The sequence below is a fragment of the Dryobates pubescens genome, chromosome 13 (assembly GCF_014839835.1).
Source record: "Dryobates pubescens isolate bDryPub1 chromosome 13, bDryPub1.pri, whole genome shotgun sequence".
Classification (NCBI taxonomy): domain Eukaryota; kingdom Metazoa; phylum Chordata; class Aves; order Piciformes; family Picidae; genus Dryobates; species Dryobates pubescens.
This window is the reverse complement of record NC_071624.1, coordinates 10,809,202-10,824,846: the sequence shown is the minus strand read 5'-3', so window position 1 is coordinate 10,824,846 and position 15,645 is coordinate 10,809,202. Positions and strand designations below refer to the sequence as shown.

General features: G+C 40.8%; 1 protein-coding gene across 1 annotated transcript in view; it reads right to left on the bottom strand.

The window, feature by feature from the left end:
- The window catches only part of PSMD1 (proteasome 26S subunit, non-ATPase 1), a 77,182-nt gene that overhangs the window by 20,449 nt on the left and 41,088 nt on the right, over positions 1-15,645 (bottom strand). Inside the window, exons 17-18 of the mRNA XM_054166327.1 lie at positions 7,411-7,525; positions 4,215-4,331 (exon numbers count right to left, since the gene is read on the bottom strand). Of these exons, the coding sequence (XP_054022302.1) occupies positions 4,215-4,331; positions 7,411-7,525 (232 nt within the window). The remainder of the gene's footprint in view (positions 1-4,214; positions 4,332-7,410; positions 7,526-15,645) is intronic.

Here is a 15,645-nt window from a genome sequence, read left to right as displayed (position 1 = left end):
ACAGTGTGATAGAAATGGGTAGATTCAGATTGGATGTTAGGAAGTTCTTCACCATGAGGGTGGTGAGACACTGGAACAGGTTGCCCAGGGAGGTGGTAGAAGCCCCATCCCTGGAGGTTTTTAAAGCCAGGCTGGATGTGGCTCTGAGCAACGTGATGTAGTGTGAGGTGTTCCTGCCCATGGCAGGGGGGTTGGAACCAGATGATCCTTGAGGTCCCTTCCAACCCTGACAATTCTGTGATTCTATGATACATGTGCTCTCTTGAAAGAGCACACAGTACACAGAAGCATCTAACAGATATATGAAGGAATGTGAAGGTGCTACTAGAATATAGGAGAAGTCATTTTTGCACCCTATCAAGATCCTGTATTTCATCTAAATCTGGTCCTGGTTTCTTCACAACATTTTAAAGATAACAGGCCAAGATGATCAAAGGAGGATGGAGGAAAAGCCTTCACATTGCTTATTATCTTCTAATTTTTGGCTAGATGACTACACTATCACAAACCCAGGAAAAACTAAATTCAATTCAAGATGTTAGACATGCAGTTTGTCTCCAAAATTGCTGTCTTAATTGCCCCACAGGTCACAAATACATAATGGAGTTGTCATTGATTTCTGTTACAATGATCTCATCACATCTATAATTTAGGATTCCATTTCACAACATAAAGTTGTTATCAGTCTCTATGCTGCACTAATAAGGTTCTTAAGTATATCAACAGAGCTCAGAAAAATCCATGCCACATGCAGGAATTGAGTTTCAACTCCAAAGGGACCAGATCAGCTTTCCACAAGATTTGCTACCCCTTTTTGGCACTTAAGCAACTTTCAAGTTCATGGAACCTCCACATAATGGCAATTCTTTAAATTTAAACTTGTTAAATTGCTTGTTTAAATAAAGAGTGAGCACAACAAACACTAATGCAAGGGGATAGCTAAAGGTGATTCAAAGGCATCCTCTCACAACAAAAATGGCTTCTTAAAACTTTCTGTTGCTGGCATTTCAGCACTGCAATGATCTGTACTCACAGATTGCATTGGGTTGGAAGGGAGCCTCAAAGGTCCTCTTGTGCAAGCCCCCTGCAGTGAGCAGGGACACCTCCAACTGGATGAGGCTGCCCAGGGCTGCACTGAGTCTGATCTTGTCTCCAGGGATGAGGCCTCAACCACATCACTGGGCAACTGGAGTGTTTTACCACTTTCATTGTAAAGAACTTCCTCCTTGCATCCAACCTAAAGCTACCCTGCTCCAGTTTAAAACTTGCTCCTTGTCCCAGTGCTACAAGCCCTTCTAAACAGTTTCTTTCCAGCCTTCCTGTAAGTCCCCTTCAGATATTGAAATGTAGCTATAAGGTCTTCCCAGAGCCTTCTCTTCTCCAGGCTGAACAGCCCAAATTCTTTCAGCCTGTCTTCACAGCCCTCTGATCATCTTGATGGCCCTCCTCTGGACCCACTCCAGCAGGTCCATCTCCCTCTTGAACTGGGGGCTCCAGAGCTGGACACACTACTGCAGGTGAGGTCTCACCAGAGCAGAGCGAAGGGGCATAATCACCTCTCTTGACCTGCTGGCCACATCTTTTAATGTAGCCATTGGTCTCAAAACTCTGAAGCTGTATTCTTGAAAAATATAAATCTATTCCAGGAAGATCATTTGCTGCCATCTTCACCCCAAATTATCACCAGAGAATTTATAGTCCTCCTAACCCAAGCTCACAAACAAGAAGTTTACCCAAACAGAACATGCACAAACGAAAAGTAATGACAGGAAGGTGTTCAGACTACATGTCACAATCTATTAAAATCACCATCTCTCACATGAAAGCATCACAAAACAGCACTGAGATGATGTAAATGTAAATGTAAAATACAGCTTGTCTCTGACCACATCAGGACCACAAGTACAGTTTGTGGGATATGAAATGCATCCTGCTCTTTTGGCCAGCTGCTGATTTAGCAATGCAAAAACTCCCATCCATGAAGTTAGACACTTTGGCACATAGTGCACCAGTGTGCCACTCAGGAATCTAATCAGATCAAAGTATGTCACTGCCATCCAAAAATGGTTTGTTTTCTGAACTCTACCCTTTTGCATCAGAGTAAAATAACTTTTCTTTAGACTGGCAGAGCACACCAAAAAAATGTTCCCATGGGTAATAAATAACTTAATTGGCAGCATATGCCTCGAAATACTCCTCTTACTTCTGAGAATTCAATGATACTGGTGAGAACTAATTTTTTGGGGTGTTCAAAACAAGTACAACTTTTATATTCTTCAAAACAAGTAGAACTTTTATATTCTCTAGTTAGTTTCTAAATCAGCAGAATATTTCAGGGATTATTTTACTTTATAACCTGTAGTTTGTTTGGGGGGTTGTTTGTTTGTTTTTTAATATCTCCTGTGCTTGTATGACTGGGTATTGAGTTGCTTTCTGTATCTATAACATGTAATATCACACAAATTCTGGCTTAAACAAGTGTTTGTCATGAAGGTCTTTCAGCTCCTCTCCCCATTTTGAAACAAGCCACAAAGCCCCAAACGACACATCTCATTCTGTATTTGCTAGGCAACTATTTTAATCACTCATTTAACAAGGCTAGCTATGACACCTTGCTCTGAAGTAAAGGTTACCATGACTCTTTGGGGAAAGAGATCAAATTTCATTACACACCTCATATAATCTGTAATTTTGCTAGCTGCTCTCCTGTCTGCAGTTTTTAGGACACACAGACTCTTTCACCTGTCATTTCAAAAAGACAGAAACTGCACTAGACAGACTCAGCAATAACACTCAGATGTCCAACTGATTCAGAGCAGTCTGCAATTCCAATCCCAAGAGGGTTAGGGTGCTTTGTAACCTAAAATGAATTTATTCTTAGTATGTCCTTTCACAGAAGCAAATACCATGCATCTTTCTTACAGGTGGGAAGCTGAGGAGAGCTACACCATTTGTCCAGCATTAGAGGAGGAGCACAGAATGATTAAACCTGAACTCCTATATTGCGGGCTGCCATTCCAAACATCTGATCAAGGAGAAAGCAATAAACAAGAAGTAGTTTCCTTCTATAGAAAGATAAAGATAATTCAGCTTCACTTTACACAGACTTTGTATCTTGGAAGATGAGGGGATCAAACAGAACTCTAGTGTTCTCCACTGGCTTTTTCAGTTGAACTACAATTCTCCTAGTATAAACACTGCTCCCAGATTCTGCTCAGTTTTGGGTTCTGTTGTGTTTTGTTTCTGTCCTGGGTTTCTTTAATGATTCAAAGGAACAAAGTGTTTGCCAGCAAATCTTCCTGTTCCCTGACTTGGAAATAGCCAAGCACCTGTATTTGTAGATTTCCTTTGCTGACCTTCCCAGGTGAAACTTTCCACTGGAAACAGAAATTTTTCCCCCTTCCCATCCAGTTAAAAAGTGACTGGTGTTAATCACAGTTCAATTTCTAAAATGACATCAATAAAATCAACCCATATGTGACAGATGATTAGCAAAGTACCAGCTACTGCTCCACCCCAGTGCTCACCAAAGCAGATGAAATGTGGAACCTCAGAGCTTCTATTACTGTAGACTTTTAGTCTGTACAAATGTTTGCATATCATCATCTGTCATATATTCACAGAGCAAACTATTTTTAAAAGCTAAACAGCATATGCAATCCTTTTTGCTTTCTGAGTAGAAAAAAAAACTCCATTAAAAAATGTACTTGCTATAATGCCTGGAAGCCACTTCTGACAACAGAAAATGTTTCATCTGCAAAGTGTAAGACTAGCTACAAAAGAAACACATTAATAAGAGTACTTCCCTGCAGGGTGACTGCATCCAAAACTAAGTTTAATATCATCAAAACCAACTTCTTTACTAAGTAACAGCGTTCACATAAATCATGAGCACACAGGCCTCAGCACGTGTTAGTGGTAGACAGTCACTTTTATATCATCACAAGATGCTTTAAGGCCTTTTCAGAAAAAGCATTTATTCCTGTAACACCTAGAGTCACAGGGCTGTCATCCACCAGGTGTGTTTCAATTAGAGTGCTCTGCTCCCCCTTTCCAAACTGCATGCTCTGACCCATGCAGGAGCTTCCTGCTGTGCATTCAGCTCTGGCTCTTTAAAAGGCACATACTTATGCGGCACCAAGCACTCAAGATTTATTGTCCCAGACCATTCTTCTTCCACCTAACAAGCCAGTATGTAAGGTATGCCACATTACCTTTGGGCAGGTAATCTCGGTCTGCTGGATCATGATAAGGGCAGATGCAATCAGAGCTCCTTGACGTACATAGTTGACAGGATCATTTGTCATTGGTTCAAGCAAATTAATTGCTTCCTAAAAAAAAAACCCAGAAAAAAAACAAACCACCATTAAATAAGTAGTCAGAAAGTTAATACTAATATTTTTAGCATCCTAAAATTCAGTACCCTGATGGAAGGTTTATGCTATCAGCGACACTTTAAAATATATTTTGCTTGTTGTTAGAAAATGAGGCAGAAATCTGCATTTCTGTGGATCTCAATCTAAAAATAAGGAAGAAAAAAACCAAACCACAATAACCAAGAGATGGATGGAACGAGATCTACCTGCAGAACTAGGGCAACAGATAAACAATTGCTGTTAGCAACAGATGCCTTCCTCAGAAAAACTGCTGACACGTCTAAAGAAGCACACAAATTATTCACACAGTTCCTTTGCCACTCTTCCCAGGAAAATACATCAAGAGTTACCTTCAGTTCTGCATAAGGAACAAATGAAGCAGAGATACCAAACACTATGTTGGAGGTTTGAAAATGAGACGGTAAAACAACCTGGGTCCCAAATTCTTGGCCTTACACTTTGTCTGTGACATTTAGCATCACATGAAAGCATTAATTTCAAACCTACATCAAGTGAGGCTCTTTGTCTCTCTAAATTTACTCACATGGTAAATTTAGGGGTTTTTAAGTATTTACAAGAACTCTCTATTGCTTCTTCAAGTTCAGTAACTTTCCAGCTAAGCACAACAGCAATGTGATCCACAATGACCTGTCAAAAAACATTCCTTTCAACACAGTCACTGATTATGAAAAGAATCTATTGTAATAACTGTTGTAAGAATCTATTGTAATAAATACTGCTTAGATGCACATAAGACCAGCAGGGGCAATTTGCAGGCATCTCAGACTAAATCAAATGTTTAGACACATTTTTTCATCTCCATTCACATTTCTGTCACTTGGCAAGCCATGACCTAAAAATACATAGAATTAATACAGACACCATTTGCAACATGAAAGGTCCTCAACACACACTACACAGGACAACTGAGCTCATGTAAACTCACTGCCAGCAAAATGAGATCCCTCTCCTTCCTCACTTTCCCTTCAGCTATCCAGTTCCATCCCTGTCCCTGTGCTAGCTGCAGGCCTTGTCTCACCTCTCAGTGAGTTTTTCCAGCCTGATAATGAAACACAAACTGCTCTCTTTTTGCTGCTATTACCTGGTTCAGTTGTCTGCAAGTTTGTGTCAGTTCAGTAGGGAGCTGGACATAAGCGACAGCAAAAGATGCCAGGGACGCATTCCTGTGCAACCTGGTCTAGGTGAACCTGCCTTAGCAGGGTTTGTTGACTAGATGATCTCCAGAGGTACCTTGCAAATCTACCACTCTGTGATTCTGAAACTATCTGTTTCAACAGCAGCAAGCTGTTAGTGGGCTCAACCAGCCTCCAGCAGCCACACTTTTCAGATCTAGGTAGAATAAACCTACGACAGCAGTTTGTACGGCTGCAGGCTGCACAGATCAATCTGGGCTCTGGCAACACACAGCGTTTCTAAATGCACTCTGAAAGGGCATTTGAAGCAAGCTGTTAAGATGCTCTTTGAAACATGACTGATAACAGTTAGATGTCCACCTGAAGAAGTTCAAAGGCTCTTTGAAGCTATTTTTTGACCTTCTCATTAAAAAAGTCAGACGGAATAACTTGGCAATCTTTTGTACAGAGCTTTCTCCTGTCCAGACTTTAAAGTAATGACATGAACAAATGCAGATGAATGTATGAGTCTCCCAGCACAGACCCCTCTCAGTGTTACTCATCTCAGGCCGAGGCTTCTAAAAACAAGTTGCTTTTATACAAACCATTCCCAAGAACCACTTCTAGAATAATGTCTTCACGTAGCTTGCTTTTGCCAATTGAGCTATCTGGGAGGCTATGCTTCTCCACCTGAAAGTGACTCAATCATTCCTTGGCACACATTCAATGCCATGCATGGAACATCCACTATGACAGAAAGCTGAACTTTCCAATATATTTGGGCCTTCAAAACCTACTAACATCAGCTCTGAAAGACATGTCTGCTTATATCAGATAGTTCAGGTCTTTATCACACAATGTATGTGGAAATAAAACAGAATTCTTTGTGTCACTAAAAGCATTTCTACTTAAATCAACTTGTCAGATGAAGCAGGTTAAACATATTTAGCAACTTGATTCTACCTTTCACTTTAGAGTAAAGCAACCTGGATAAAATCTGAACTTTCAGTTTGCTTTCAAGTCTGCAGACTTTACACAGACACTGCTTCTGGTCTTTAGTATCAGCAGCTTGTGTATTTCAAAACACAAATGATGTGTTTGGGACCACTCACTTGCAAGAGCCACAGACTAAGTGTTTAACACTAGCAGAGGAGGAGATGATACAGTTAAGTGTGAAATTTATTGAAGACTTGGAAATACTAAATACTACTTCTTCTTGGACAGTCTGTGCACTTGTTTCTGAAACTGTGATGCAGTACACATGTGAGTGATACAGAGGAAGTTTATCCCAACCACTTGCTGCTTGTGGGGGTGCTCACTTCCCACAGCAAACGCAGAAACTCTACTCTGAAAAGCCCTTGCTATCATCTGTGAGAATTATCCTTCAATGACACTTATAAAGTGAGAATAAAATTTAGTGGCTGTGAACTCCACTCCTCAAACTACAGCACATTTCATTAAATTTCACTGCACTTGGCTTTACTACAAGGACCTTCCATGAATTATGTATCACAGGAGAGAAGAAAGGAGCTAGAAGTTGTGCAAAGCACTTGCTGATTTCTTGTCGCTGGCATCCCCTTGTTATCCCCAAACCTACTCCAAGGCCAAAGGAGTATTGCCTTTGGAGTACTGAACACTTAAAGTTTAGTGGCAACCTGACAGTAAGAAAACTCTAAGAGAACTTTTGAAGACTAACGTATAAAAACGTTGCTCCAGTTTACCTATTCTGCACAAGCCTCCGTGCTCAGGGCAGAGACTCTTAAGTAGTACTGCTCTATTCCAGCTGGCTAGTGGTGTACCTGTGCAGGAAATCTTATCTCTGTGTGTGACATTTCTGCACAAATGTCTTGGTGGCATGAGAAAGCAGAAAGTCTAGGGCAGCAGATGCTTCTGGTCCTCACCTTGTTTCCAGTGCCCGCACAGCAGATACCCAACGCCATGGCAGCTCCGTAACGCACATGGGGATTGTAGCTCTCTGACAGCAAAGAAACCACACTTGGACACTGCTCAGGAGTCCTAAACAAAAAAAGGAATGTTATTTATTATTGTTGTTCTTCAAAACAGTAAGACTTCACTCTCTTCATACTGGAAAACTTTAAATTGTTCCTCCACGCCGTATGTTTGGCATTTCTCAGTGTAAGCAGAGGGGTGGAACAAATGGGCCAAGAAGAATACAGGGAATTGCACAAATGAATAAGCCTTCCTACCACTGCAGATATCATGCACAGCTCCCATAACTAAACCCTTCCTTTTATCCATATTTTGACATACTCTCTGCCTTCAAAAGATTGCACATCAGAATGACATATCTACTGAGACCAAGGTCTTTTCACTAGAACAGGTTTACTCTCCAGGAGACACAGCATTAAATCTCTCATCAGTTGATATAAAATCCAGCTCCATATTCAATCAACCCTCAAGGTTGGTGGGTCCCAAACTCCTTTCTTAATGACTGCTTCTGCCAATGACTCCTCACCCCAACCTACTGCTGTAAATCAAAGCATGTGAGGAAATTCTAACACAACTCATTTGCAGTCTATCAGCAATGCCTACTGTTGCCGCCTTACAATATTATGATGTGAATTTGCTGCCTTTTAGACGATCTGAAATAGAAGAATATGCTCCACACTTCACTAACTGGGAACTCCTGTCCTGTGGTCTTTGCAGCAACAGAAGTTCTAGTGGTGGGGAGATGAAAGGAAAGCCTTTAATTCCCTACAGCAAGAAGTACATGTTGCTAATGCGAATAGTCTTGTGAATATTGAGTAGAATCATAGCATCACAGAATCATAGAATGGTCTGGGTTGAAAGGGACCTCCAAAGGTCATCTAGTCCAATCTCCTCTGGAGTTAAGAAGGGGAATCCTCAACTAGATGAGGGTGCCCAGCGCCCTGTCAAGCCTCACCTTGAATATTTCCAGAGATGGGGCCTCAATTACCTCCCTGGGCAACCTGTTCCAGCGTTCTAGTAACCTCATGGTAAAGAACTTGTTCCTAACATCCAATCTAAATCTACTCTTCCCTAGTTTGAAACTACTGCCCCTTATCATATCACTACAATCCTTTAGAAGTAGGGCAGAGGTCACTTCTAGGTGTGGATATATTTCTTTCCCTCCTGTCTCTGTACTCATGTTTATCACTCCATTAATTGTGATGCCACACAAACCACTTTGTAATATAGTATACTGCCAACTTCAGCTTTCCTAATGCAGCAAAGGCAAAACTATCTGTAAAATAAGCACCTCTGCATCAGCCAAGTCTTCATTCTGAACTCAGAGGCATTGCAAGCACATCCATTAAAGCTAATCTCTTAAAGTATCCAGTTTCCTGACACCATGAGCAAAGAGAAATGCAGGAATGTGGTTGGCAAGTATATGCTCATGAAAAAAGAAAGATAAACTATAAATTGTAAACTATTTAATTATGTCTGTTTTCAAAGTGCACATCATCTGCTTATCTACTTCATCTCACAGCCCTGCAGCTTAAACTAGCTTTTTTATTGTCACAGTCATGAGCCTCAAAACAGTTCTGCAAGTCATTTACTTTGACTATAAACTGATTTCAGACTGAAATGTACAAAGGAAGAGCCAAGAACACCTTAGTTATAGCTTCTCTTCTTACATGTGCTATACTGAAACAGAGAGGTTGGCAGCTGTACACAAGAATTACAGCATCATGTAGGATCTGTAAGTGTCTCCCAAAGCACTCAACTCAGGAGGTAGAAAAACCATTACAGAGTGTGCTCCAGCATTGGGTTTCGTTAAATGAATACCCAAATTATAGAAAACAGTAATAAAGATGACCTTAAGCAATAATCTAGTCCACTCTCTTCTTTCTTTGTGATTGTGGACAGAAGACATGCCACATAACCACACACTCATCCTTCAGTTATACTCTATACACCAAATCAGTTGGTTTCTACCCTAGCTGTTATATCTTTCCATTTCAACACTTTTCCATAGTTTGCCCTAATAACTACAGTCTTTTATACTCCTCTCTCCTGCTCTGGTTGATCACATACAGGCAACACCACTACCACACAGGCTCCAACCCTCCTCCAGCATTGCTGGAGACCTGAAGGCAAGGTTTCACAGGCTATTTCAACCCCTTGGCAGGATTGGCAGCAAGATTTTCTACCCCTTCCTGGCTTCCAACAGTTTTTTTAATTTATGCAAAAAAGATAACCTGCATGGGCAAACAATCCCTTCTGCCACTACCACCACTTCACCAAAACACTCCCTCCAAACAACATCAAAACCCTCCCAAACAACCAAAAAATACACCAAAACACACAGAAGAAGAAAAGAGCAAACACAAAGTTGCTGGAAAACTGCTGCCTCTAAGAGGCAGCCACGATGACAAATGTTAAGGAATAGGAAAGAGGTGGGAAGTGGAATGATTCTGTCCTGCAAGCAAGCAGTACAAGTTAAAATTGTAAACTAAAAGGCACATTTTAAACTACCTGACAGTCTCTTGCTCAAATAACAGCCTGGATGCTGACAATGGGGTTTTGTTGGTTGTTGTTTTTTTTTTCAAATGAGCTGATGCAGAAACCAGGAGTCACAAACCCCATAATAAATGAGCCCAAGCATTCAGCTGCACAGAAGACTTCAGCTCTTGCACAAAGACTCTTAACACCTTTGTGTTTGCTTTTCTCCAGCAAATGTTAAACAGGCAGATTGTGAGCCAAGGAAGAGAAAAACAGCTTCTGGCAAAAAGAGAATTATACACTTTGAAGCATTAATCATTAAATTGGACACATCTTTGTGCCTGCAGGCTCAGAACTTCCAATACAATTTTCAACATAAAAGCAGAAATAATGTGTGCTAATTGAATATGGAATTTTTTAGCCAGATTTACATTATTTGTGGCTGTTATTTTAAATGCTTTCATCTCAAACCCATCCATAAACCAGTCAAACATTCTGACAGGGGGTTTCCTGTAAATCCTCTTTGGGAATTAAAGCTACTTCATGGGACCCCAGTAATGCAGTCTTCTTGGACCTGCAGTCTTCCAAAAGTGTCTTCTCACATAACAGAGGATGAGAAAGCAGAACCACAAGAGGGCTGAGGAAGCAGAAGAGTCTTGTGAGAATGCTTATCAGAGGAATAGGAATTCAGAATTCATGATCACTGCTGGCACTGATGCTAGAGCAGTAACATTTGCTTGTTCGTTTTACTGCTGAGACACTTATAAAATCCTGCACTCTGTTGCCAAAGGTTACCCCATATAAATCCAGAGGCAACTTAATAAACTTCATAAAACACAAAACAATTCTGTCAAGTGGTCAAAAGAGAAATAAAAAGCCCTCATAAGCAGTTACAGGCTGTCATCATGCTCCTGTGCCACCACTTGTGTGTGCTGTGTCCAGTTCTGGGCCCCTCAGTTTAAGAAGGACATTGAGACACTTGAACGTGTCCAGAGAAGAGCAACGAGGCTGGGGAGAGACCTCGAGCACAAGCCCTATGAGGAGAGGCTGAGGGAGCTGGGATTGTTTAGCCTGGAGAAGAGGAGGCTCAGGGGAGACGTTATTGTTCTCTACAACTACCTGAATGGTGGCTGTAGCCAGGAGGGGGTTGGTCTCTTCTCCCAGGCAACCAGCACCAGAACAAGAGGACACAGTCTCAAGCTGCACCAGGGAAAGTTTAGGCTCAAGGTGAGGAGAAAGTTCTTCACTGAGAGAGTTGTTTGCCATTGGAATGGGCTGCCCAGGGAGGTGGTGGAGTCACTGTCCCTGGAGGTGTTCAAGAGGGGATTGGACGTGGCACTTGGTGCCATGGTTTAGTCATGAGGTCTGTGGTGACAGGTTGGACTTGATGATCTTTGAGGTCTCTTCCAACCTTAGTGATTCTGTGATTCCACATGATAATTCAGCTGGGGGAATACATTTCAAACATGACCACATTCTCCTCCTTCTGGCTCAAGGCTTTCACCCTTCACCTAGAACACAGCCACACAAACTTCTGTCTTGACATCCAGCACAACAGAGGGGCGGTCCTGCTTCTGACAGATCCTTTCCACTTCCCTGATACCAAGCCCGATGCAAGTTTCCAAACCAAGTTCACCCCTCCAGCTTCCTGCTGGAGACCTCAACCACACTGTTGTGCTGGTGGCTGAATCAATGTGGTTACTTCTGCTTTGATAGGAGAAGTAATGAAGAGTACAGGAAAACCCAGAAAGAGTACAAGAAAACTAACTCAGAAGTTAGTCAGCATTAAACTACTCTTAGCAGACATCTGCCATTACTACAAGTTAAATACAGAAGATAACACCACATAAAATACCAGGACACCATCTGGAGATATACTGAACAGAAATTTCATCTCCAGGCACAATTTTTTGCCCTTCTTGAAAGTCACAGTAAAAATTCTAAACCTGGAATGGATTTAATATATTTTGAAGACAGTAGCAAAGTGCCATGGTTCTCTAGCCAGAGCTTCCCATAACACAGGCCAGTAATTTCATCTAAAAATTGTGACATTACAGCCTAGGGCACGTCTCTAAACTGGGCACTGTATCTTAGAAAGATGAGCAATGTCTATTTTTAAAGACCAAATTATCTTTAATGCACTGGTTCCTTCCTTTTTTCCTAACACTGCTTTTGCTCAAGCAGTTTGCTTTTGCAATTACATTTTACTACAACAGCAAAACGACCACAAAAGAATGGCCCTAATTATTTCCTTCATTTTCATCTGAAAATTACTCAGCTGCTCCCACATAAGCCATCAAAACACAGACGTCAGTGAACCCAGACCCATGTACAAAACCCCAACACCGCACCTAGCTTCAACTTTGTCCTGTTACTAGAAACTAAATGAATCCAGAAGCAAAAAATGCCTCTCTGTTTCTTCTACAGGGCTTCAACACAGCTCTGTTTCCACCCTACACGAGGACAGGTTTTATTGCTGCAATACATGGGATGCAGATAAAGGACTTCCTCCAAGAACCAGTTTGGTTTGTTTCAGAAGTCATAAACAAAACCCTAAAGGAAAGTAAAGATGCACCAAGACAGTAATGAAAGGTTTCTTAGAAAACCATAATAGTTAGCATTTTACTAATTTTTTACTTAACAACTGGTTGCGCTCAAAACCTCCACAAGGAAATGACAACCTAAGCCAAGGATTTCGTACATCCAAGGAAATCAGAACCAGAGGGAACACAAAGGATCTGCCTGGCTCCTGCCCAATTAGCTCAGCCTTAGCCTCAACTTTGGTCTCATTCCTCAGGATGTTCACCTCCTGGATATAATTAAATGTAAGTGACATAGGTGTTATATTCCCTCTATATAAAGCTTGCTTAGTTTGTAAGCATCCTTCAAAAAAAAAAAAAAAAAAGACAGGAAAGAAAGTTTTTCTTAAGCCACCAGTGCAAATATTCACAAAATTCACCAGAAGGTGGCTTGTTACTAACACAGACTAGTATGAACATAAGCCCCCAGATCAGCTGGGCAGGGAAGGAAGTTGATTTTCCTTTCAATTCATGATACGGACCACGGAAGGTTCTCCACAGTTTGCAGAGAACCTTGAAATCTTATTTCGTTTTCACTACAAAGCATTTCTTATAGCAGCATTATTAGGAATCTGTAGGAATCTAAACTGGGTTTTTCTTCTGAAGGTTACAACAACTGCAACATCTGCAGACACTGTAATTCTTAATAGGCTTTGCCTCCAAGAGCCATATTGGGCTACTGAAAGTTGAAGAACACTGTTAGTTTCATCAACTCTGTTTAATAATCCACTTTAATCTTTTTTCCAAAAGGCATGCAACAACACCACAAGACAAATGAAGAACTCAGATTGCCATATCTTGAAGCATAATCCACTTAGTTTTAGACCACAGCCCAGTCAGAATTGCATCCAAATGCCTCTGTGCAGTTTATCTCCAATCCTTGCACATCTCGAAGGTTAGAGGACAATTGCCATTTCACTTTATATTTCAGCAGCATTTAAATATGAAGTCCTCTGTATGTATATAAGGTAGCATCAATAAGTAAACAAACAGAACACAGAAAATAAACCATCACATTTGCCTTGTGATCAAGACTAAAAATGGAAGTGTCTGAAGCATCACTAATGTACACTTCTTTTTTAGTCTAAATATTTAAGGACTTTACAACTCATTGAAAAATGAAATGTCAGAGAATTAAAGAACAATGTCAAATACATCTTTTAAATTCATCATCAAGTCCCTACAGTCATAGTTCAAAAGATTCTAAATATTTATGACTTTCTAAACTCCTGGACATGAATTAATCATTTGATACAGAACTATTTCCACAAGTTGCTTTGGTAGTGCAGTGACAGATTAAGAAAAAAATAGAAAAGCTTAACAGAAGTTTCATTTAATCCATGAATGAGTTAATAAAGGAGGAATGCAGATATTTAATTGTATCATTTGCAGTCATTTACGAAGGGGGGTTGTGTGGCAGAGGGTGTAAAACATAGAAGACAGAAAATCTGCAGAGGAAAATGGTGTAGATTAAGCACAGATGCACACCCCATTGCTTTTTCTCTTGACAAAAATGATCTGTTTCCATGTCAGGAATTTCCTGCAGCTATCTCATGTGCCACACAGCCTCCTTCTCTGAAATGCCTCCTGGTTGCTTAAGCAAGACTTGCTAAAGAATGAGAACTTCCAGGAGGAACCCCCACTGTCAGGAGGGTGAGGCTGAGTGCTGCCAAGAGGTGCAGCAGATGAATTTGAGGGATAAGCACCATCTATCTGAACAACACTGTCACCAGTGTTCCTATCTAATATAGACATGGCTCCATTCAAATGAAATAGTATTGGCAATTTGAAAGCAGAAATATATGGGGGTGGTGGTAAATTAAAAATCTATGCATGGCTCAAATATCCTGGTTATGGTGAACCAGGAGTGGGGCCTAGCAAGATTTCAGGTTTAACAACTCATTAATGCAGAAGAGGAACTGGACATGGGGACAGGACAGTGGCTTTGCACAAAAAGTGTGGCTAGAAGTAATGCAGTGAAGAATCTGCTGCAGATCTGTAACATACAAGATGACATGTTCCTCAGAAAGTATTCAAACCTGGAAGATCTAAATACTAACAATAAAATCACACACACACAAAATATATCACAAAAAGCAGATGTTTTCCAAAAAGGCAGATATTTTCTAGCTATCTGCAATGAAACAATGTACCAATATGCTATGCAAGCCTACATGCAACTAACTCCTATCATCTTCCCCTGTGACTTCCTAAGAAAACTCTGGTTGCATCTGTATTACAAAAAACCCCAACCCAAACCCACAAAAATGTTGCTTTCAATTAGATATGAATGCCTTCACAAAGCTTTCATCAGAGCAATCCCCAGGCAACAGCACAGCCTTCAGCTCGTGCTTCATCAGGGTGCCTCCCCCCTCCCAGTTTACTTAATTTAGCCATTCTACTGGCTAAAGAGGTTCTTTTGTCATATAAATTACATTATAACATCCACTGAGGCATTCCAGAGAAGTGGGAACATTTGTTCTTCCTGTTGACCGAAACAGCACTTTACTGCAGTAACCAACAATGATCTGTGAACACAGAACTTTGGCTGACAAAATTACATTTCCATAACTCTGATACTTCTCCCACACTGAAGGGATTGAGGGGTAGTATCCACCGTGCTGTGAAAGAGAAAATGTGAGAAGAAAGAAAGAAATAAACCTCTTTCAAGATACAGTTTCAGCTCCAACCAGTAACTGATGCTGATGATTAGCAGATGGTTCTGAGGGATGCACTGTTTATTTTTCCCCCCTGAAAGTTTTAATTCTGACAGGTTGGACTTGATGATCTTTGAGGTCTTTTCCAACCTTGTTGATTCTATGATGTGGCACGAAGACCTGTACACAGCACACGCAAGCAGGCAACTGAAATTAAAGGATTCACCTTTTACTGTATTTTGGTGGGTTTACTCCATTGCACTTTCGCCCCATTTACAATACAGACATACTGCCAATAACTTCAGACACCTTTCAAGAAGGAAAAAACTAGCTCAAGTGGTAATGGAGAAGGAAAACAAGCTTCATCTGTACCATCGGAAAGAGCCAACACTGGCTGTGATTAAGCCAATGGAAATGTTGATAAAGATTTAAAATACAGTTAGCTTGGTGCCAGGGCAGCCTTCAAGATATA